Source organism: Equus quagga, chromosome 1 (assembly GCF_021613505.1).
Source record: "Equus quagga isolate Etosha38 chromosome 1, UCLA_HA_Equagga_1.0, whole genome shotgun sequence".
NCBI lineage: Eukaryota > Metazoa > Chordata > Mammalia > Perissodactyla > Equidae > Equus > Equus quagga.
The window spans coordinates 165,495,109-165,520,474 of record NC_060267.1 but is presented as its reverse complement, the minus strand read 5'-3'; the positions used below and the strand labels follow the sequence as shown (position 1 = coordinate 165,520,474).

At 41.4% G+C, this 25,366-nt stretch overlaps 1 protein-coding gene across 1 annotated transcript in view; it reads right to left on the bottom strand.

The window, feature by feature from the left end:
- The window catches only part of COL6A6 (collagen type VI alpha 6 chain), a 143,211-nt gene that overhangs the window by 21,806 nt on the left and 96,039 nt on the right, over nucleotides 1–25,366 (bottom strand). Inside the window, exons 25-33 of the mRNA XM_046646636.1 lie at nucleotides 22,231–22,293; nucleotides 21,072–21,122; nucleotides 19,179–19,214; nucleotides 18,145–18,207; nucleotides 11,351–11,413; nucleotides 10,165–10,200; nucleotides 10,008–10,044; nucleotides 7,745–7,756; nucleotides 2,940–3,433 (exon numbers count right to left, since the gene is read on the bottom strand). Coding sequence (XP_046502592.1) covers nucleotides 2,940–3,433; nucleotides 7,745–7,756; nucleotides 10,008–10,044; nucleotides 10,165–10,200; nucleotides 11,351–11,413; nucleotides 18,145–18,207; nucleotides 19,179–19,214; nucleotides 21,072–21,122; nucleotides 22,231–22,293 — 855 coding nt within the window. The remainder of the gene's footprint in view (nucleotides 1–2,939; nucleotides 3,434–7,744; nucleotides 7,757–10,007; nucleotides 10,045–10,164; nucleotides 10,201–11,350; nucleotides 11,414–18,144; nucleotides 18,208–19,178; nucleotides 19,215–21,071; nucleotides 21,123–22,230; nucleotides 22,294–25,366) is intronic.

Here is a 25,366-nt window from a genome sequence, read left to right as displayed (position 1 = left end):
TCTGATGGCAGCTCCATAAGGGGATGGGGGTTCTTTTGGTTTCCGACTCTACTCTTGGATCCCCAGGGCCTAGGCCAGCACCTACTATATATGAGGTCTCCCTAAACGTTTGTTGGATGAATGAACCTTGGGACCAATTCTGACTTCTGTCTACATCTCTAATTCTTCCGCCCAAGGGGGTGTTTGGAGCCAACGCTGCTCAGATTTATAAGGGTCATTGTCAAGAATTTGAAACTTCATTGGTGCTCTTTTGAGACGGAGTCCTTCAAGAAAGGAGCGGAATCTCTAGGTGACTTGGGTAGAAGCTGTAAATGAGAGTAACACGCAAAAGGCTTAAAATAACAACAAAATACATTTTCTTAAGTTATGTGCTGTGCACATACCTTCGAGTGGATGGTAGAATGGCGTCAGTTTACGTTTATATCACAAGTACCATCAATTATTTGCATTACGATACTAAGTTGCCTCTTGTTTTGTGACTAAATATAGCCAAGGGACAACGGGGGCTCTCAGTAAAGAGAGGGACTTATGAGGACTCTGTGTGGATCCAAATCCACTCATAGAGTTTTTGAGCTGCTGCATTGCGTAGCAGCTTCATTTGCATAGCACCACCCCGGTCTTTTCTAGTTTATGTGCATTTTCTTTTCTGGGCTTGCTATGTCCGCCTGTTCACTTGCATAATTCTGAGTTAGTTCAACGATGCTAATAGCAGTTTCAGCTCCTTTACAACCTAGACTTCAATATTGTTCAACAGATTTTAGTTCGGGGTCAAGCAAACAAACGGTAACAGTAATAATTAAAGGAAAAGCTGCCATCTTGAGTGTTTGCTGTGTACTAGGCACTGATGCATTACGTCATTTCCTCTTCACAACTCTAGGAAACAGAAACATTTTCCACATTTTACAGATGAAGTTTCTATTTCAATTCTGTTTTGCTTATTTTAACACCTTCACAGAAAATTATGGAGCTGGAAAGGGCCTCAAAAGGTCACTTAGTCTTAGCCTCCAGTCTCTAGGAAAGACAGACAGAAGTCACCCTTAACAGGTGAAGTGACTGCCCCTGTGAAAGGCCTTCAGGAAAAGTTGGCATCTTGACCAACTACATTTAGCCATTTAGTTCATGTCAACAGTAAATCACTCTGGCCTTCAGAAAGTTCTTACTACAGTCTACCCTGAGGTTCCCTACTGCTATTACTCCTACTTTCTCTACTATGAGATTTTGCTAAGCTGGACTTCAGCTGGCTAATTTTCTCCTGTAATAATTTTTCACACACTCGGGTGCTTCTTATTTTCCTTTCTCTAAGTGAATAATTTTCAAATGCTTGGCCTGTTCGTTCAGGTTGCATTTCTAATACCCTTTTGCTGCTGCTTGGGGCCCCTCTTCATGGTTTCCACATAAATGGAGAACAAAACACCACGTCCAGTCAGCACAGATGACTGGAAGGACACTTTGTGGGTCCTGTGGTTCTTCTGTAATGGAGCCCTGCCACCGAGCCACTATTTACAGGGCGTTTAGAAGGTTAGGATGGCTATTGTCAAAAAGGCATGAAAAAACAAGTGTTGGCAAAGATGTGGAGAGAAGGGAACCCTTGTGCACTGTTGGTGGGAGTGTAAATTCGTGCAGCCACTATGGAAAACAGTATGGAAGTTCCTCAAAAAACTAAAAATAGAACTACGATATGATCCAGATATTCCACTCCTGGATATTTATCTGAAGAAAACAAAAACACAAACTCAAAAGCATACTTGCACCCCTATGTTCACTGCAGCATTATTTACAATAGCCAGGATTCAGAAGCAGCCTAAGTGCCCAGTGATGGATGAACGGACAAAAAAGATCTGGTATATATACATATATATGTATACACACACACACTAGAATATTATTCGGCCATAAAAAGAAAGAAATCTGGCCATTTGCTATGTGGATGGACCTTGAAGGCATTATGCTAAGTGAAATAAGTCAGACAGAGAGACAAATACCGTATGATCTCACTTATATGTGGAATCTAAAAACAAAAGGAAAAACTAAACCTGAGCTCATAATGAGAACAGATCGGTGGTTGTCAGAGGTAGGGGGTGGGGGGATGGGTGAAGGGGTCAAAAGGTAGAAATTCCCAGTTACAAAGTAAATAAGTCATGGGGCTGTAATGTACAGCTTGGTAACTATAGTCAATACTGTACCACATATTTGAAAGTTGCGAAGAGGGCAAATCTTAAAAGCTCTTACAAGAAAAAACATTTATAACCATGTGTGCTGATAGACGTTAACTAGACTTATGTAGTAATCATTTTGCAGTATATACAAATATTGAATCATTATGTGGTACACCTGAAACTTAGACAACATTATGTGTCAATTATTCCACAATAAAAAAAAAAAAGGTTGTCTTGTTCCCAGGTGGCTTATTTAGGAACGCTACACAGTAAGATTTTAATCCTTAACCTAAGAAGCCAGAACCAGAATGACTTTTCCTTTAGAAAATTTGGATAGTTACATGACTGGTGAAGTCATAAAATCAGTCAATTGGTGTTCATCATACAGCAACGATTACTACTCTGCTCATTTAAGTGACCTCCAGGAACGTTTATTGGCCTTCCTCCTTTAGTATCTTTACGCCCAGAGGCAACTCAGAGAGTCCTTCGGAGAAGCACTGGAACAGGAAACCTGGGTTCAAGTCCCGACATTGCCACTTCTTAGCTGTGTGAACCTGGTAATAATGGTTAACTTCCCCAGGCTCAGTTTTCTCATGGATACAAGGCGGATAACAATTATACTTATCTCGCATATACTTCTTGTGAGAATTAAACAAGATAACGCATATTAAGGGCTCAGCATGTTCCTGGTACATGGATATGAATAGCAGAGTTCTGCACTTTGTTATAGAGGCTTCTGAATATAGGCAACAAAAAAGATATGGAAAGGCTTAACCCTCTTACCATAAATGCACGCTTGATGGAGGGCACGTTGCTGAAAGCAATCACGACTGGAATGATGTCAAGGGCGCTGAACTCCATGGTGGCTGTGGCAATAGATTGGGCATCAGCAGATTGACCACTGCTGAAAAACGTGGCGATTCTTCTTGTGTGAGGCCCTGAGAGGGTCCGCTTGAAGACATTCCTGGAAATAAACCTCATTGTTTTGCCAATCTCCCTGCCGGCTGAAGATCTCTCATATGGAATAGCTTCAATTTCCCTGAGAAGTTGGTTCTTCTTGTAGGTGTCTGAGAAGCGGATAAGGTGCCTGGTGTGGGAGTTATAGGAGAGGATGGCGACGCGCGCCCCTACCGGGCAGCTGTTCTCCTGGACTCGAATGCCTCTCACGAAGGCAGATACTATCTCCTTCATCCGCTCAAATTCCTGCTCGGTCACATCCCGGGACTGGTCTAAAGCGAACACCAGCTCTGTTGGATGCACGGGGCATTCTGGTTTTCCTAAAGGCAAGAACATGCTCCTTATGAAACCAGAAAAGAGTTACCATTGATGATTAAGTAGCTAGGAACTAAAGGTTTTTTTCCTTCTTGCAATTACTGATTATAGCTTTTAGCTGTTTAACCCACCCATTGTTAACTGTGCTGTTTAGGCAACATGCTATCTGACTCCCACTAGTTTCCTATAGATAGCATTTCCCTGGTGCCTGGTCACTATGGTAATGGATGTGTGAGCTGTTCTTCAGGAATTAGAACCCCTTTGGCCACTCCAGGCTGGTTGAGACCACCAACTCATCAACTGGACCCATGCAGATGTCCAATAGGCGACCTTCTGACGTCAAGAGGCTAAAAACTCCACCCTCAGATCATGCTAATGCCACCGTTTTGTGAGCATGCGTCCTATCAAGAGGCATGGAGTCTGACTATGCTTGCGCAGATCATCAATCACCTCACCTCTCCTCACCTCCAATCACCTCTCTCCACATTTCAGACCACATTGTCCCTTCCCATAAATATCTCTGGGTCCCTATTTTCAGGGAAGCGGATTTGAGACTCATGTTCTCGCTTCCTCACATGGCTGCCTTGCGAGTAAACCCTCTCTCTGCTGCAATCTCATCATCCCGGTGTTTGGCTTTCCAGGCGGCAGGCAAAAACGAACCTGGTGTGTTAACACTTATCATGTAGCATGCTTACTTTAAAAAAAAGATACATAGAAGCCAAAGTAATTTTCAACATTAAATATTCAAATATTTAAAAGTTAAATAATTATTTATTTTAATATTAAAATAAGCATTTGAAATATTAAATGTTTAAATATTGAATAATTAAAAATGTTATTCTAAAAATTGAATTTGTTCTTTTAAATGAAGCACAAGAAAAAGTCTATAATTCAATTTGAGGTTTAGTGAAATTTGTAAGTTAATTACCAATTCCTTCTAAATAATAAAGAGCTGATGGATATGCCCTTTTACCGACAGAGATTGGATCAATGCTATCATGTTTGTGGCTGGAATTTTACTCAGCTAAATAAACTAAAACATACCTTTTTTTACTTAATGATGAATGTAACATGGATTAAAAAAAATGAGTGGGGAAACTGTGTTGATCATTTCAGAAAGATTGGAAGAGGACTGACATACACTCCCCAGAACAGCCCATTAGATACAAAGAGAGTGGGCCCTAGAAGGAAGTGTTTAGAGCCGTGGCCCAGCTACTTCCTGCCATGCGACCTCGTCCAGGTGACTTCTCTCTGTGCCTCAGATTGCTCATCTGTAAAATTCCAGTCCTAAGAGCGCCAACCACACAGGCATTAAATGAGTCAACACAGGGAAAGCACTTGGGACAACAGTGCCTAGCACATAGTAGGTGCTTAGTTAATGTTAGCCATTGCTATTATGATTATTGTTACAGATGTTTTCCTTGTGAGAGAGAACCACATCTATCACTTAGAAGAATGAGGAAAGCTTTAACTGATAAATTTTTTATTTAACAGTTAAAAATGCAAGTTTAACCAATCAATATGCCTTATTACTTAGAGATATTTTGAATTACAATTGTTAAGCTCAAATATAAATAACTTTAGATTTGCTCATTGATCCCAATTCATTCACTCTAATCTCAGTACCCTGTACTTATCACAGTTGGCAATTTATATTTGTCTAATTATCTGATTAATGTTTGCTTCTCCCCTCTACTTTGTGAAGTGCGGAGACAGGCGCTGTGCCATTCTTGATCTGCTAGATTATTAGTTCCTGCCATCTATCAAGGATTTAACAAATGTTGACTGCATAAAAAAGAACCAAACAAAGGACAGTTCTTTGCAACAGGTACAGGAGAAAACAAAATTTTAATAATGGCTGCGATGCCTGGTGTTGAGATGTAGGTTGGGAAAAGGAAATCTCAATGATGAGTTTCTCTTGGAGAGGTGGCCCCTCTCATTCAGATGCCCGCAGGCTGGATTCAGAGATCATAAACACAGCGTGAGGCCCACCAGCTCCTCACAGGGAGCTCAGGCTCTCAGAGCTGTTGGGGCTGGTCCAGGAGGGAGTCCCTCTGCTGTGGCCAGGTGGGCCTCGTTCCCCCTTAGTGCTAGACCATTATGTCCTTCTGGTCCCAGACTCCATGACTTCACAAGCAATAATAATATTGCAATATCAGGGGCTGGCCCCGTGGCCGAGTGGTTAAGTTCGCACACTCCGCTGCAGGCGGCCCAGTGTTTCGTTGGCTCGAATCCTGGGTGCGGACATGGCACTGCTCATCAAACCACGCTGAGGCAGCGTCCCACATGCCACAACTAGAAGGACCCACAACTAAGAATATACAACTATGTACTGGGGCGCTTTGGGAGAAAAAGGAAATAAATAAAATCTTTAACAACAACAAAAAAATATTGCAATATCATATTGCAATGATATTGAAATAATAACAATATCACCAGTAATAATAAACATTCAACCCCAAATCAAACTGTGCATCTCAGTGGAGACAGGACAGAATCTATTAGCTTCTAAATTGAATTTAGAAGGCTGAGCAGACGCTTAAAAAAAATTGAGGTCACATCAATTTTACAATAAAAAATGAGTGGAATTATGACCAAACATGAAAGTGGTTCTGCCAGCTTTTGAGGGGGCTGTTATTTGCATATGGGAACAATTACAACAACAACGCAGCTCAGGCATAATTTAGAGATAAAGAGAATAAAAGATTCACAGCACTGGCTGAAGATACGGAAAATGCAAGTTTTCAGGGAAAAACACCTAAGGGCTAGTTTAACTTGACAAATACATCCTCTGAACTCTAGCAAGCTGCCAGGAACCAGAGGATTCTAAAGGATGCTAGGCTGGACTGGATTGTGGTGGTACCTAGGAGGCCCTCCTCAAGGCATGGAGGGCCTCATGAAGACTTACCATGGCCGCACGCTGTACACTGATGGTTGCTGCCTGGCAAAGAGCAGCAGGTGATGATGAGGACAGAGGAAGGCAAACCAAACCACTGCCATGTAATTAACACACAGCAATGGCAGCCCTCATCCGGGCCACCACCATATTTGCCTGGAATGCCACAACACCCTCCTAACTCGTCCTCTGGCTTTTATACGTATCCTCCCTATAATCCACTTTTCCATAGCAGCCCAAATAAGCTTTAAAAAACTGTTCATCAGCTCATGTTCCTCCCTTAAATACTTTCAATGAACTCTTAATACCCTCCCAATCCAACTTGAATGAAGTCCAGCCTCCTTATAATCGACAAAGCCCTGCCTGATCTGGCCCCTGCTGACTTGTCCATTTTTTCACATGTCAATCTCCCCGTCCCTATGCCTCAGTCACACTGGGCTTCTGTCAGTTTCTAGAAAATGCTTAGGTCTGTCTTGTATCATGACCTTTGCACTTGCAGTTCTCTCTGCCTGCCTCTTGCAAAGCTGGCTTGTTTTTATTCTTCAGTCTAAACTTCAGTGTCATTATTTCAAAGAGGAGCCCTCCATCCAAAAGCGTTTCTCCCCCCTCAACATTATTCTGTGACAGAGCATCCTATTGTTTATCTCTTTCACATCAACTATAGGAATCTGTAATTCTTTCATTTGTTTATTAGCTGGATCCTCCACTGGAATGGAAGCTTCTGAAGACAGGAATTATGTCCATCTCACTCAGCTTGGTGTCCCCAGTGCCTGGGAAATAGACTGGCACATAATGGGCTTTCAATAAATATTTGTTGAATGAGTGAACAGGCAGTCAGAGGGCATGGATTGATAGTTTTATACAAAAGGTATAAAGGTATAAGAGCGTGATGATGGTGATAATGTGTGATATCATGTAATAAGCATTTGTGAAATACTTGAAAACTGGCACCCAATGATATTAAGCCAACTTCATAATTAACATCAGGCAAGAGCTCCACGCATTTTAGCACAGTCTGGGCTACACATTCAGCTTGCTTGCTATCTGATTGTGCCTACGTTTATTCTCCACACTTCACCCTTTAGATCTTAATCCCTTAGTGCTAGACTACTAGAGACAATATAACAAATGAAGAGAGAGAAAATGAAGGGAGCAAGAAAAATTATTAAAAAATCTAATGGTAATGTTAGTCATTAAAATATTAATAAACAATCAAACCACTGGGTGGGGAGCTAGCTGTGAGACTTGGCTAAAACTGAGTGATTTATTGGGGGCAGGTCTGTGTTACCAGGATGAGGCAGCAACGATAGTCCAGAGAAAATGGGTATCATTTGGCAGGGAACACAGTTCTAACTCATCTTTCCAGATGTACGACATTTTGGAGCTTGTTTATAATATGCTGTAAATAAAGATTACTCACCACGTCCGCCAGCTGGGGAAGAAGAACAAAGGAGATTGGGTTATTGTTCGGTAGGAGGACGGAGTCCTGCACTGTGTAGGAAAGTCAGGGCGGGCGAGGCTCTGTCCTGTGTGCTTTTGCAGATGACTGAAAACTCAAGGCAACAGGGAGGGTTTGGAGAGCATGCAGGTGGATCTCAGCATCTTGGTAAAAGTACTGTTCCTTCCATAGGGAACGGAATGGGAGAAGTGGGACAATACTCGGCCATAAATCAGCAGCCTGCAGCCAGCTGTCAGAGGGAAAGAACCTTTGCCCGAGAGGGAATGTCGTGTCACAGAGAAGGGCAATGAGTTTGGAAAGCTAAAAAGTCCTACCCTCGCTTTATTCTAAATTTTCCCCGTGTAGATATCTACAGCTATCAATATCACATATACATATAAATGTGTACCTATGTGTATTTACGTGCGTGTGTGTATATGTAAACATCAGAGGTGGATTTACTCCAAAGCAAATGAAGCTTAACCTTTAGGTCTGCACTGTCCAGCATGGAAGCCAGTAGCCACAAGTGATTATTTAAATGTTAGTTAATTAAAATTAAATGAAATAAATTCAGCTTCTCAGTTGCACTAACCACCTTTCAAGTACTCAGAGTCACAGGTGGCTAGTGGCTTCCACGTTGGACAGTACAGTGGAACACTTCCATCACTGCAGAAAGTTCTACTGGACAGCACTGCTTTCAGTTGCTCGCCTGCAGGGGTCTCTTGCAAGGCCCCGAGAAGGGCCCCAGCCATGTGTTCACGTGATCACGTGCTTTTATAAATGCAGAAGTCACTGGTTGTGATTTCCTCTCTTGTTCTAAATAACACTTACTTGAAATAATTCTGTACCTACTTTTGGATTTGTAATTTTGTATTGAGCCCCTCAAATTTTAAAAGATCAGGCCTCATCACACTCGGATCTACCCCTGAGTCGTCATAGTTCACACGGCTCCCATGTCAGAAAGCCTGCTGTCCTAATTCAGCCCCAAAGCAATCAGCCTTCACGACCTAATGTGTATATATATTTTTTGTTTTTGTTTTTTTGTTTTGCTGAGGAAGATTCACCCTGAGCTGACATCTGTTGCTAATCTTCCTCTTTTTTTTCTTTTTGCTTGAGGAAGATTAGCTCTGAGCTAACATCTGTGCCAATCTTCCTCTATTTTTTGTATGTGGGATGTCTCTACAGCATGGCTGACAAGTGCAGTAGGTCCTCACCTGGGATCCGAACCTGCAAACCCGAGCCACCCAAGCAGAACTTTAACCACTCAGCCATGGGGCCAGCCCCCCTAATGTATATATTTTGATTCCCACCATGGATGGTTTCATTCTGCTATAAAAAGGTAAAGTTAAGATCAATATCTCATTTAAAGCTTTGAAAAGTCTGTGTCTTTGACACAAATGCTCTCTACAGAAATGGGCCCTGATTTGCCTATTGTTTCTCCCTGAAATGCCTTGAGGGAACTTTTGACATTCTTTTCAATCACAGTGTTTATTTGGGGGAAGTCATTATGCGTTTGCAGATGAACACTAAAAGGTCGGCTCTCTCCTCATCTTGTACATGAATTTCTTTGATGGCGCTAACACATATTCTGATGGAAGATTGGCAACGGACGTTAGCTCAGGGCAAACATTTTGAAAGCAAATTCAAAACAGCATTTGCCAAATCAAAATGCCTTTTTGCTTTAAAAATTCTGAGAGACAGAAAAGAAAATGTAGGCAGAATGAGTAATTTTACAAGCAAATCAATGAGCCCATTACTAGTCCAGTAATCAATGATTACTCCAAGTAATCAAGCATCCCTCTCTAGGAAAGGAGCAATAACAACAAACCAAAGTCAGGCCTCCAACCGCCGGGACACCCGATTATCATGCTGGCTCTGTCACGCCAGATGAATTCAGTCCTGTCAGTTACTGTCAGGTGTTAATAATCATTTAAAGACTTTCCATGTGACTCTACACGGGTTGATTTCCCCATCAGGAGAGTTCTGACCTCATGTCTCAATTTTCCCTAGATTCAAAGCACCAGATATTTTACTACTTGGTGCCTGGAACAGGTTCCAATAGACATGCTGGCAGCCAGAGAGGGAGTTAATAGTCACCAGTCTATGCTGACTCAAAATATATGCAGTGACATTTCTAATTTTAAGAAATGGGCTGGTAAATTGTCTCAATTTTGAGTACAGAACTTGCTGCTTTTCTTCTATGAATGCTGACAACTTGGGTGATCATTTTAAACAGGGTACTTACGACTGTGGTCCTGCACATACTGAATGAGGTCACATGTCTGCAGTTCAAAAATAAAACAGAAGGAATTAACCAACAGACTGCCAGGTGCTGAAGTTTAAAAGTAAATAAATTTTAATGGAGTGCTAAGAGCACTCTACTGGAATCAGGAGATACGTACGGAAAACAAAGCCAATCCTTTGGCCCCTTTCACACCCTAGGAAAAAATAAAAGTGGTTTTACCGCTCTAGACACACATATCACTAGCCAGAATGTGCACCAACATTACCCTCAGAAAGTGAAAACTTTAAAAGGTTCTTATTCTTATTAAGTTAGCAGGGAAAAAAGGAATCCATGTAAGATACTCATCACGTAGTTAACAGTAACAGTCTAAGGGGAATAAACTCCAAGCAGCAAGCTTGATGCATACAAGCCTCCAAAGGCCACTTTCCTCCAGCCTCATCTCTGGATGACAAGGGTTGTCTCGAATCTAAGGATGGAGCCGACAACTGGACAATGGCATGGAGAGCTTTGGAGCAGGCTTAAGGCTTAGAACGAGATCAGGCTGAAGCATCCATGGCAGCTGCCTCTCCTTAAGGCAGAGTTTTGGAGTCCCTCAACCCCAAGCTTTGCCTTGGCCACGGAGCAGCAGCTGAGCTGAACATTAATCTGGTCCCATCATTGGTTGGATGACAAAGGGACCAGACTCAAACCAAACATCTGGAGGGGTAATCCCAACTGTCTTCCAAATATATATATTTGTATATATTTGTGTGTATATATATATATATATATCTCAATACAAATATACACATACACACACACACACACACATAACTGCCTCAGTTGGGGATAGAAAGGACAAAGTGGAAATGTTTTAATTTCATGTATTCAATCCCATCTTTGGAACAGAAAAAGTCTGGCTATTCTCAAAGAGAGACACCCAACGAAAAATGCAGTGGAGCCCCACCCATACTCTCGAAGAAAATAAGTTCCATATGAATGCAACTTTGATCATTTATTCATTATTTATTAATTTCCCCTCACTTTCATTCATTCACTGATCACTTGTTGAATGCAAGAAGAGGCAAGTACTGGACAAATAAAATTCACTGATAATTGAGAAATCTTATTTTAGTCTAATACTTTTCATTTCCTCTCCCAATTCCCCCCACCTCCCAGGAAATGGCAGCTGATATTGAATCACTTTTTTCCTCCTCTCTCTGAGCACATAAGGGTGGAAAAATAGTGAAAATTGTAGCCAGGCTGCAGACACAGAAAGCATGCACATTTGGACAATGAAGACTCCATGCAATGACTTTCAGTTGAGAAAAGGAGCTAGTGTGATTTATAGCTTTTTGGCTTACCTTGCGTCCGGGAGGTCCCAGCTCCCCGGGGGATCCTGGTTCTCCTGGCAGCCCCGTAGATATCTCGAAGCAGAATTTATTTATTTTAAAATTATATTTATACATATATGTACGTGTGTTTGTGGTTGTGGGTGTTTTAAATTTCAAGGGCAATATTCTTTCCTTTTAGAAAATTGAGAAACTTCCAAAAAAGCACACAAAGGAAAAAAAAAATCCTCAGCAATCCCTTCTCCTTCAAATAATGCTTGCTAACATTTTGGTGTCTTTTCCTCTAGTCTTTTTGTTTACTTATTCTTTTGGAATTAATGTATATGTTCTTTTTAAATATAATTTTATGCTTTTCCCTGTTGCCTTTTAAACTAAATATATATCTCTGGATATTTGCATGTTACTAAATATCCTTTTGCAAAATCAACTTTCATGACTGCATAGTATTCTATTACAGGGATATACCGTGATTCATTTAATCTGTGCGTTATTGTTGGCATTTAGGTTTGCTGTTGTTTTAACAAGAAATGCCTTAATAAAGTCATTCCCTGTGCAATTCTGATTATTTCCTTAGGGAAGATTGCTAGAACTAGGATTTCTGGGTCAAAGGAGAACTTTTTATCCAAATTCAGTAAGTGACTAAACTGAAAGACACACCAATGAACAAAAACCCAGAAAAACAAAAATTTAAATATAAAAATCTTGAAACAACAACAATAAAACATTTAACCATTGACTGGAAATAACTGTAGTGAATTGGAGAATAACGGCAGTAAGAAAACAACGGTTGTTGACAACTTATTACATGCCAGGAAGTTTTCCATGGCATTTAACAACATAGTTTATCATAAAGAAAGGTAGAATTTAATTTAAAAATTAGGGCAATATTCCTTTGTTCATTCAAAATGCCACTGGATTTATAAGCTGTAAAAAAAAGATGAAGTTGTCTAAAATCAACTTAATTTGTAAAAGTATTGCCTATGGAACAGCAATAATTATTGATGTTCTTTAGATATTCCACAGTGTGCTGGGTTGAGTGAAAAAAAACTTACTGATCATATGTTATATAGAAGATACAGATTAACTTCTCAGGAAAAAAATAGCAGGTTGAACAAATGCATTTACTTTTGGTCCCTCTCAATATCTTACTAAAATGGTGGTGAATAGATTTTTTTTAAAAAGGCAAAAAATAGACAAGGATGGGGAGAATGAAAAAGGAGACAATAGCCATAAACCTTCAGAGGTTGGAAGGCAGATATATAAGTGTTAAATGACTTAGCAGATCTGAAAAAGTTGAATCCTAAACCAGTGCCAGGGAAAGCCAAGAATCCATGTGTTTTATAACACATTCCAAGAAGCCTCAGGAATTGGCAGCACCAGGCGCCTCTAGAATTGGAGGTGAAGGGAAGAGTCTAAATGAGGAGGATTGGTTGAAAATCATTTTAGGAACCCCCAAATCTCCTCCACATTCTTTACATTTGGAAGAATGTCCCTTCTCTCATCTCAACAGAAAGAGGTAAAACAGAGGTGTCTGCACAAGGGAACTCTAAGCAGAGTGGAGGGCCAACAGTGCCATCCTGAAAATGGAGAGGTTTAAGAGTGATGTCAGCATCATGTCAGAGTGAGCTGTTCCTTTTGTCTCTCCCCTCTAAGTCACAACCAAACAGACATCCATTGACCAACAGAGGATTCCCTACACAGCACAACAGGATGCCTAAGAGATCCAGGCTTCTTAACATCTGAAGGTGGGTGGGCTGGATCCTGGGGAAGCAGTGGAACTAGGGGAGCAGCTCTCTCCCCTCCTACTCCCCTAGTGGCAGTGATCCAGGGTACAGATCCTCACCAGCAGCCCAAGCAACTATGAGTGGGGGCAAGCCCGGCCCTGTGCACACATGAACACCTATGGAGCGGCTACGGCCAATGGCATCCCTGCATGCATGATAGTTGGTGGAATGGTGGTCCAACCCACACAACTGTGAACAGATGGCACAGGAGAAGAAAAACAGCTCCTGCCCCACTCCCCTCCACTGGTGGCAGGTGGAAACTGCAACCAGAAGCATCAGGAACCACAGCAGAACCAGTGACCCAGCCCCCAGTGGCAGCACCCCTGACACCAGCAACAAGTGGAGGCTGCATCAAGTCCCTTGATCCCCAGGCCCCCACCAGCACCAGTGACACCTGTGAACCCAGCACCCCTGGCAGCAATGCAACCAGCACCCCAAGACAACTTGGGAACAGCAGTGCAGGTGGTGCACAGGACAGCAACATCCAAGCCTGCAGACAGCCAGTGGAGGACCACGAGACCCAGGTGACCCTGGAAGCAGCAGAAGTGCTCACAGCCTAGTGACCCCAGTGGCATCACCTGAGACTGCAGTGGCATATAAGCAGCAAAACACCAGCAACCCCAGAGGCACAAGCAGCACAAGGAGGGCTGACTATGCTTCTGGCAGAGGCAGTGGAGGGTGGAAAGTGCAGGCTCTCAAATACTATCAGAAGCAGCTCAAAACCAAAGTAACCAAAGCTATACCCAAATAAGAAAAGGTGATTACTACCACAAATGCTCCAGCAGAGGATCAATTCATCAAACACCATGAAGAACTAGAGTAACATGGCAGAATAGAAGGAAAATGACAACTCTCCAGAAACCAAACCTGAAGTCACAGAACATTACAATCTAACTATAGAGAATTCAAAATAGCAGTCATAAAGAAATGCAACAAGTTACAAGAAAACTCAGAAAGACAGTTCAATGAGCTCAGGAATAAAATTAATGAACAGAAGGAATACTTCCCAAGGATATTGAAGCTCTAAAAAAAACCAAACAGAAATTCTAGATATGAAGAACACAATAAATGAGATAAAAAAATAATACAGAAAGCATTAAAAATAGAGTAGACCTTATGAAAGAGAGAATTAGTGAGCTCAAAGATAGAAACCTAGAAATGCTTCAGGTGGAGGAGAAGAGAGAACTAAGACTTTTAAAAAATGAAGGAATTTTACAAGAAATATACAACTCAATTAGGAAAAGTAACATAAGGAGTATAGGTATCCCAGAGGGACAAGAGCAGGAGAAAGGAGCAGAGAGCTTATTCAAAGAAATAATAGCTGAGAATTTCCCAAACCTGGGGAAGGAACTGGACGTGAAAGTACATGAAGATAATAGAACTCCTAATTACATCAATGCAAAAAGACCTTCTCCAAGGCATACAAAATTAAAACTGCCAAAAGTGAATGACAAAGAAAAAATATTAAGGGCAGCAAGAGAGAAGAAAATAACCTACAAGTGAACTCCTATCAGGCTTTCAGTGGATTTCTCGGCAGAAATCTTACAGGCTAGGAGAGAGTGGAATGATATATTCAAAATACTGAATGACAAAAACTATCAGCCAAGAATACTCTATCCATAAAAAATTTCCATCAGATATGACAGAGAAATAAATTTTCCCAGACAAATAAAAGTGGAGGGAGTTTATCACCACTAGACCTGCCCTACAAGAAATGTAGGAGTGAGCCCTCCTACCTGAAACAAAAAAGGCAAAGGTTACCAAGCTTTGAGCAAGGATATAGACAAAATCAGAACATTGCAGCTCTATATCAGAATAGGTTAGTAAATATTTAATTATAATATAGAGGATACAGGGAAAGAAAGCATAAAAAAATAACTATAAATACTTCAATTTGGTCACAAACCGACAATACAAGAAAGAATAATTTGTGACAACAAAAGCATAGAAGGGGAAGAGGAAAGGGATAGAAACTGCACAGGTTAACAGAGATTAGAGGCTGTCAGAAAAAGGACTATATCTATGAGATCTTTTGTACAAACCTCATGGTAACCACAAAATGAAAAATCAGAGCAGAGTCACAAATCATAAACAAAGAGAAAACTGAGAAAACCACCACAGAAAACCACCAAAATGAAATGGCAGGCAGAAATACGAGGAAAAAGAAACAATAGATACATAGAACAACTGGGAAACCAAAGATAAAATGGCAGCATTAAGCCCTCATATATCAATAATCACTCTAAATGTAAATGGATTGAATTCACCAATCAAAAGACACAGAGTGGCTGGATGGACCCCACAATAAGCTGCCTCCAGGAAACACAGGGCTAGGGACAAACACAGGCTTGGAGTGCAGGGATGGAAGATGATGCTCCAAACACAAAGCACGCAGAGGAAAATAGGGAGACTCAATGAAGGCTTGCAAAATAGATGTGAGACCCCTCAGCTCTCCTTTTCCATGGGACTCCTAGAACGCTGGCAGCCAGGCCTTTAACCTCAGGCAGGAAATTGAAAGAATGTTCTCAGGAGAATCTGACCAGACAAAGAAGAAAGACCCAAAGATACTCATATCAGAGGTTTGCTAAGTAAAGAACTCAGCCAGATCACTCTACAGTGAAATGTGTAGTTGACCAGCTCCATCCATGTCCTTGGACTTCCAGTCTTTTTGCCCTCAATTCTTAAATAGGAAGAATTCCCTAGACATGTAAGAAATAGAGAGCAAAACATAAAAGCAACAACAATAACAGGGAACAGACCATGTTGGGCAAAAAAGACTTAAACATTACTAATTTATATCCTTAGAGAGAGAAAGGATGATGTTCCAACCAGGAAACAAGAACAGGATAGTAAAAAAAGGAATATTCAGAGAACAAAAATGAGCTCTTGAAAATTAAAATAGGAGAAGAACTTTGTAAAATAAAGTCAAAGAAATCCCCCAGAATGTAGAGCAAAAAGACAACCTGGAAAATAGGAGAGAGGAGAGAAGAGGCAAAGGGATTGCCATTTCTTCACAACAAACTTTGCACAATTATTTGACTCTTTAAACTGGTGGTCTCAACTGGGGGCGGCGAGGGGGGGTGGAATTTTGTGCCATCCCTGGCCCCTGAGGGGACATTTGACAACGTCTGGAGACATTTTTGGCTGTCACAATGGGATGGCAGAGGGATGGATGGTTGATACTGACATAGTGGGTAGAGGCCAGTGATGCTGCTAAACATCCTACAATGCACAGGGCAGCCCCCGCAACAAAGAATTATCCAGCCCAAAACGTCAATAGTGCTGAGGTCCAGAGCCCTGACCTGAATAATGTGCATGTGTAAAGTCGATAAAAAATATAAACACGTTCAAACATACGTGTATCCATAAAATAAGACAGGTTAAAAATCATGGCAAATTTTTTAAAAAATGCTTCAGTTGGGGGGAAAAAATCAAGGTGAAGATTTAGAAAACTTAAATTAGGAATTTAATCATTTCAAGAAAACCAAAGAGGCATTCAAAATTCAAGGCAAAGCTTTACCAAAATCTTCCAACAGAAACTTCAGCCCTTTCAGAGGGAAAACCTGGAAGTTTTCAGGGTCTAAACTTCAACTTCAAATTCACAACTACACAGATGTGGAAAAAGCAGCTTGGCAGGTGAAATGAGCAAGTCGTAAACAATGATAAATTGTCCAATGTGGGGAAAAAAACTTCAAGTAATCAAAGGCCAAGAGCAAAAGTTAAATATTTCCCACTAGTTCATTGTTTTTTAAGAATGATTAATGTGCCACTGTGGGGAGGGAACCCAACAAATAGCTGAACTTGTTAGCAAGCTTCCAACGTTGAAGGGTAAACTACTTCATTAACAAGCCGAGGGAAAGGGTCCAGAGACATCCCAATGGAGACGACATCTGGATTAATTTGAAAGTCTTTTACACTTATCTTTCTAATTATATCAGTCTTCTTCTTCTTCTTTTTTGAGAGCATAATGTTAAAGGATAGTCACCCAAAAACATGTATGAGGAAAACAATTACAGCTGGGAAGCTGTCCTCTTGGGACAAGCAGGATAGAAGGAAAGAATAGTTTCTTTATTCTGTATCCCTTTAAAACCCAAATACACAGTCTCTACACATAAAGTTCTAATTATACTTTATAAAAAAAACAGAATAAAATTAACTATGATGACAAAACAGGAAAACCACCTCAAGTATCAAGTTTTATCAGACTGTGTTTTTTCCCCCTGCTAATTGACATGGTGTTAAGATCAGTTTGCCTGATCACTGCTGGTCTGAAGAAAAGAGACAAAGAATGTATCGAGAGAGAATTATCATAAGATTGTCTCTTTCATAAAACAGCTCGCTCATTTATACACAGTCTAAGATATATAAAGAGTCAGCAAATGGAAAAATTAATTCCAAACCCACTAGAACCCAAGGATGCTGATGTCTATGAGATGTGCTGGAGACTGGTGTTGCTACCAAGTGATCCAAAGCATTGGACAACGTCTAAGCCCCTCCGTGAAATACCAAGAGCACGTTCAGGGACAGAACACTAAATGAGAACTTCGCCACAAAGTGAAGGAGGGACCCTCTTGAGCTAAGGGAGGAGAGGATCTTTCAGGGTCCACCTCATTAAAAGCAGTTTAACAAAACCTTAATAGTGAAGGCAAGATACAAGTGGGCATTAGGCTGCCCTGAGTCTGCCAAGGAGATGGGATTAAACTGACCATATTTTGGCCTTGCAAAACTGTTTTGAACCACAAGGATTCCTTAAAAAAAAAAAATTTATTTCTAGTGTTAATAATGGTACCTCGCCAGCCAGAACAGGTGAACTTGTTCACTAAAAGCAAACAGTTCAGTGCCTTTTTGCCCACGTTGAAGGATGAGTAATACATCCACTTCCCTTCCCCAAGTTTGCCATAAGAAACACACACACTTTAGAAGTCTTTGGGAACAAGTGACAACTCAAATGATTGTCAAGGCATGAAAAACGACTTCCCAGAGTAGCTGAGGTTGTAAGGCACGGGAATCTAAAAAGCTTACCGTCTTGCCTCTAACTCCCTTGGGTCCAGTTTCTCCTGGACCACCAGCGTCCCCAATCTCACCCTACGTAAGTTCAAAAAATAAAATAAAATGGTTATTAAAGTCAAAGAGATATATGTCAATGTGTTTTTAAACTGATTCCAACATGAAGACATTTTTCATATACATTTTTATCTTTAACAGTTTTCTTTGAAGTGTGCCCCCGCCCCACCATTTTTATCGCTCTCTACACAGTACACTGAATCCTCATTGTTCCACTCTCTGTCACTCCAGCCAGAACACAGCCTCCTTGGAGATATGAACTGTGCCCTTCATTGTGTCCTCTGATCCTATCACAGGGCCTAGCATTTACTGAGCTCAGTGAATGTTTCTAGCAGAAGTGAAAGCCTTAAGGCAGAGGACGTGGTTGCTCACATTATCTGAAGGTGACTCATAAGCACATGGGGAAAATTGAGCCAGGTAAAATCAAGTAATTTCAGTTTTCCTTACATTTTACTTACCTTTGAGCAAAGAAGAAAATATATATGATAGAGGGGAAGGAGTACATGTGAGGAGAAAAACAAGGATGATTTCTTCCTCTACCTATGAGTTGAAAGACTAGAAATGAAATTTTAAAAAAAGTTCTGCTTCTTTCTTCCCTCCTTTCCCCCATAAAGCTTTCTTTCTTTTTTTTTTAAAGACTGGCACCTGAGCTAACATCTGCTGATGATCTTCCTTTTTTTCCCCCTTCTTCTCCCCAAAGTCCCCCAGCACATAGTTGTATATTCTAGTTGTAGGTCCTTCTAGTTGTGGCATGTGGGACGCTGCCTCAGCATGGCCTGACATGGTGCCATGGCCATTGCCAGGATCCAAACTGGTGAAACCCTGGGCCATGGAAGCGGAGCGTGCAAACTTAGCCACTCGGCCACGGGGCTGGCCCCAAGGTTTCTTTTTATTCATTTATAATTAACCGTCCTTCTATTGTCCTATGATACATTTCAGACCCCCCAGCAGTATATCTGACTGATCTCTAGTCAGTGTGAAGTACATGATACCTTAGGTCCACTTTCTCCAGGGAATCCTTCTTGCCCCTGTAATTAATAGGAGGGAAAATTAACATATGCACATATCACTGAGGGAGGTTTGTATTGACTCCAATTTTACCTGAGACCTTAATTAGTTTTAGTACCTCTGAACCAAGGAAGGGCCAAAACGATTGAAAATGAAACAGTACAGCACTATTTGAGTGAGAACTCCCAATTCTAAATTAAACTATTTACTGGTTTCACCAAAATATCATGACAACCTAAGATAAGTGGATAAATGTATATATCTGAGGAATTACAAATCAGGCCTATAACAGGATAGCTGGTGATTTGGCCACGTCTCTGAAACAGCCCTCTGAAAACGGATTTCAGTGGAGAAATTCGGACAGCCTGGCATCTGAAGCTCATCAGTGTCTGGTCCTCTGTTTACCTTACTTTGGCCACAGACTATGGTTGAAGAGCTATGCTAATCCTCATTCAATGAAAAAAATATTTAAAATAAAGTTTACTTTTTTCTTTTTAAAGGTTTTATATTTTCCTTTTTCTCCCCAAAGCCCCCCAGTACATAGTTGTATATTTCTCGTTGTGGGTTCTTCTAGTTGTGGTATGTGGGACGCTGCCTCAGCGTGGTTTGATGAGCAGTGCCATGTCCGCGCCCAGGACTCGAACCAACGAAACACTGGGATGCCTGCAGCAGAGCGCGCGAACTTAACCACTCGGCCACGGGGCCAGCCCAAAAAATAAAGTTTATTTTTGATTATTAAAAGTAGTATCTCCTTAAACATATACAAAATACAAAAGAATAGAAACAAGAAAAATCACCCAAATCTCACTACCCAGAACTAACCATTATAAATATTTTGTCATATTTTTTCTAAGCTCTTAAAATGTAAGACAGTTGGGATAAAGGTTTTTTTCTGAGTTTTTACTTGATATTGTCACATAATTTCTTTACATAATTATAAACTTCATTTACATTCATTTTAAAGAATGGCTAATATTCCAATGCTATAGGATACTTAATATTTCTCTTTTTACCAGCTATTAAGGTTGTTTTCAATTACTCTTTATTCTAATGAAAATTTCACTGTAAATCCTTGATTCACTAGTTGTTTCTTTTTCAAAGAAATTTTCGCTTTTTTGGGTCTGTTTATTCTTCCAGACAGCCTTTTGCATCATTCCCGTTGGGACTTCCCTTGGAATCCTTTATGACATTTTAGACTTTCCAATAAGAACTTGGCATGTCTCCACTTATTGAAGTTTTATATCTCAGTAATTTTTTGTCATAGATATCAAACATTTTGCAGAAACAATATCCTGAACTATACTATGTTTTTGTGGACGTTATTACGATTTCTAAGTGGTTACCGTTGGTAGATAAAAATCACTGATTTTGGTAAACTTATCTATCTTACTTCCAGACACCTAAATATTCAGTGACAATGGAAAGTTATCATTCTGATGTAAAGATACAAAGTTTTATTGTTAAGTTACTGCTTGGCCAGATGCATTTCGAAAGGCCCTGTAAACCCTCTCAGTAACGGCTAAAGGAATCCTAGTGAGACGAGGGCAGGCTTTGGAGCGCCTCCCCAGGGCAACTGGAGCCCAGAGCTGCTAGGACTAGACGCACTGCTCGGGCTGGAACAAGTCGTCTGGCTGCACATCTCTGCAAAGGACAGACAATTAATTTCCAAGTTTAGATTGTTGCCTGCAACTTAAACCATCCAGTTGTTTTTTCCTCTACCACATTCCTCATGGAATATCAGCAAATAAATTATTGAAATCTATCTCCAAATGTCCAAGACTGCCTGAGTCACTGCTTTCTATTTTTTCTCAAATGCGGGGGAAAAAAAGCAACAAAAATAAATGGAAAATGTCCAGCTTCCCGTCGATGTGTCTTACCTTTGCTCCTTTACTCCCAAAGCTACCATAACCTGGGGCGCCATCATCTCCCTGTAGACAAAGCAATTAGTTACCAACATCCCAGACCACAGATGGAGTCAGCCCATTCCCAAGAGAGCGAGACAGCCAGGTTTTTAGTTTGATTAGGAGAAATTAGGAAGCGGATTCTCCCTGTGAGGCAGGCCACTGACATTTGGTGATAGTGGTAGTAAAGGCAACTCCCAATAACAGATACAGACAATGCTAGTCCTACTTGTCTCATCTGTAAAGTGGGAATAATAATTATACCTACTCAGGGATTTTTTATGAGGATTAAATGAGAAAATTTCAGACATATAGTAATCTCAATAAAAGGAGGTAGTAGCGTTATCTCTTCCGAATAACACTTGCATTTTCATACCTTAGCTCTTATCTTTTTTTTTTTTAAAGATTGGCACCTGGGCTAACAACTGTTGCCAATCTTCCTTTTTTTTTTTTTTAAGAATTGGCACCTGGACTAACTGTTGCCATTCTTTTTTTTTTTTTCTGCTTTACCTCCCCAACCTCCCACCCCCCACAACACAGTTGTATATCTTAGTTGCAGGTCCTTCTAGTTGTGGGATGTGGGATGCCTCCTCAACGTGGCCTGACAAGCGGTGCCATGTCAGTGCCCAGGATCCAAACCCTGGGCCGCCGCAGCGGAGCGTGGGAACTTAACCACTCAGCCATGGAGCCGGCCCCTATAATCTATTTTCAGTTTGCTAGATAAAAATAAGACCTCTTAAATGTCTGGGCACTGGCTAATGTCAGACCCTTGTGGGGGCCTTAGTGAGAAGTCCTGAGCGCTGGGGGAAGGCTAGGCTGGGTTTGTGAAGAATGGATTCTGAGGTGAGGAAAGAATGGAAGAAATTGTTACAAGGATGCTAAAGACAAGTTTTATCCATTTTATTATTTGGCTTCAAAAGCATCCTGGTCAGGATATTTGGTACCCAGGAAGTTGCCACCTTGGAAAAGTTGGCCAAGGAACTAATCAAAGATGAGAATAACATCTCAAGTTCTAGAAAGCTATAAAGCTAGATTGGGATGGTATCTTTAATACTTTCTTCGGAGAACCACATCCGATATTCATTGACCTAAAAGATTCCAAGGGCCAGATCAAAGGCAATGATAAAACACAAACCGGCAAGCCTCGAGGACCAGGAAGGCCCGCAGCTCCTTTTTCTCCCAGGTCTCCAGGTTCTCCCTGTCAAACAGAACAGTGAAACGTGTCCTTATTAGGTTGTTTTGTAAAGGAAATTAGAAACGATGGCACTAAGACAACAATTTTCAGCTGCTTCCATGTGTATCATACACAGTGACAATGGGTTCGTGGCCAAGACTGTGAGTTGTGCAAGCAATACAGAGGAACTGGGGCTGTTGGCTCACGAGGTCTCCTCCATTGATAAATGAAGCCTCTGAGAGTCTGATGGATCGTTTAGTGCGAGCTGCCATCCAGGCAGCTCGGTGCCATGAACCGCACTCTTGGAAATATCTTACCGTGAGTCAAAGAGGAAGCTCTGTATTGTTTAAAAAAAGTAACAAAACTGTTTTCCATGATGATCCATGCAAATCATCTGGCTGCTGCAAAGAGGACAGACTTCTTAATCTCGTTTTAAGGTTTTAAGTGTCACTCAAGATAACCAAGGTGGCAGGACATCCCTGGCAATAGTTTCTCCCTTCTGACTAGTACAACATCTACTGTGGGTTATACATCAATCTCAGTACCATCTTGAGGGCAGTCTGGCTCCTCAGGAAAGTTAACACAGCTTACAAAGGAAGGTTAACTCCTCTTCTCAAAAATAAAAGATCGATTGTTAAAGTTTCAGATTTTAGATTTAGAGATTGTTATGAAGATAGTACAGGGAGTTCCTATGTAGTCCACATCTAGTTTCCCCGATTGTTAACACTACGTTACATTAGTTACATCAGTAGGGCATATTTGTCACCACAAATACATGAATATTGATTCATTGTTACTAATTAAAGCCCATAACTTTGCCCAAATTTCCTTAGTTTTTACCTAATATCCTTTTTCTGCTCCAGGATCCCATCCAGAAGACCACATGTCATGTCTCCTTAGGTTCCTCTAGACTGACAGTTTATCAGGTTTTCTTTGCTTTTGATGACTTTGACAGTTTTGAGGAGTACTGGTTAGGTATCTTGTAGAATGTCCCTCAACTGGGTATTGTCTGATGTTTTTCTCAGGATTAGGTCGGGTTTTATGGGTTGGGGACAAAGACCACAGAGGTAAAATGCCATTCTTGTCACATCACATCAAGAATGTATACTATCAACATGGCCACCACTCGGATGGTAACCTTGATCATCTGGCTGAGGTAGTGGCAGTCAAGTTTCTCCGCTGTCTAGTTACTCCTCCCTGCCCTTTCCATAATGTCATCTTTGGAAGAAAGAGAGTGGAAGTGTGCACAGTCCACACTTAAGCAGTGGGAGCGGTTAACTAATTTTCAAGGACATAAAGGCAACACAGTAGGTGTGAGAAGTGCAAATGGACAACTGTCCAGCAGCACTGAACTCTGGGGGTGAAACAGAATAGGGCTCCATGGGAGGGAAGCAGACCACGGGCCCTGAGGCCTTTCTTTCAGGGCACTGGCTCTCAAAGCGTGCTCTGGGACCACCAGCCTCACAATACCTGGGGTCCACATGCAAAAGGAAATTTCTGAACCTCATTGGTATCAGTTTTTTGTAATTGAGCCTAAGAATATGCCTTTTAAAATAAGCTTCTAAGCTGATTCTTATGCACACTGAAGTTTGAGAACATCTGCTTTAGGGTAGAGAAACAAGGGGAGCCATATGGCTTGTGCAGGGTCAAACACTTCGTTACTCGTACAGCTGGGTATTGAGCCCAGGAGTAACTGCAGGGTTGCTCGCCTCCCTGGGAGCTTGAGATTATTCGAGTAAGGTAGGAGTAAGTGTTTGGGGCTCATCTCAGTTAATAACGAGTCTAGAGGGCTCAGTCCATCTTGGGCTTGTCAAAAGGGTTTGGGTTTGCTTTGAGGGCATTCATCTCCCAAATGCTTGCCCTCTCCCCTTTAAAAGTTCTTCTGATTAACAAAGATCTTCTTTGGCACAACTACCCTGCTCATATCTATCTCCTTCCACACTCTCACCTATATCCAGCTCTAGAGGCTCTGTTGGCGCCTTCTATCACACCCCACAGAGTGCTTTCATTTCTCATGCAAACCTTCTCTATACATTCATGATGTCTGCCCACACACATCCTTCCTTACTGTAAGATAAACTCAGTTCTCACCAGTGACACACACCACTTCCCACGTAGCCTTCTCCAGGGCAAGAAGGCAGCACTGTCTCTGCTCCAAACTTTCCTTTCTAGACCATTACTGCTACACCACATGCTCTAGTAGTCTTCTCTCTTCTTTTCAGGAAGATTAGCCCTGAGCTAACTGCTGCCAATCTTCCTCTTTTTGCTGAGGAAGACTGGCCCTGAGCCAACATCCATGCCCATCCTCCCCCACTTTTTATATGTGGGACGCCCACCACAGCATGACCCACCAAGCGGTGCCATGTCTGCACCCGGGATCCAAACCAGCGAACCCCGGGCCGCCAAAGTGGAACGTGCACGCTTAACCGCTGCGCCACCGGGCCGGCCCCTCTAGTAATCTTTTCTTTTTGGAGATGATTATCCTTGTCATCCAGGTACCTCATCTCACCCTCCAATCACTGTCTTTGCAACACTCCACTGCTGGCCTCCATCATTTCAGCCCTTCTGAGCAGTTCTGCATTACAAAGCTAGCCCCTCCTCTTATGCCCTCAATCTCATCCTCTGTGTCAAGACATTTCTCCATTAATTATTTCTTTCTTACATCTTCAACCTCCTTCTGTCTTTGTTTTCTCTTCTCTGCTCATAAATATGCCATAGTCTCTCCTATCATTGAAAACAAAGAAATACCCCACTCTGATCTATGCTACACCTTGCCAGGACTAGTAGTTAATGTCCTCCTCCTCCCCTTCAATGCCTAGTTTCTCCAACGCGGACGGCCTCATATCCATTTCCTCCTCATCAACACATTGTTCAGTCTGTTGCAGCCTGTTTCTCTTTCTCTCTCCTCTTCTCAAATGCTACATTTTTGAAGCTGTTCTTTGGAGCATCTTAGCCACCGGATGCAATGGCTTCTCCACCCCTCCCTTCCTTGTTGTTCTACACCAGCTAATACCCTTGACCTCTCCTTCCTGAACTTTTCTCAGCATCCAGTGAGCTTTTCTGTTTCTTTCGCCTCCTTTCTAATAATTCATTGCCT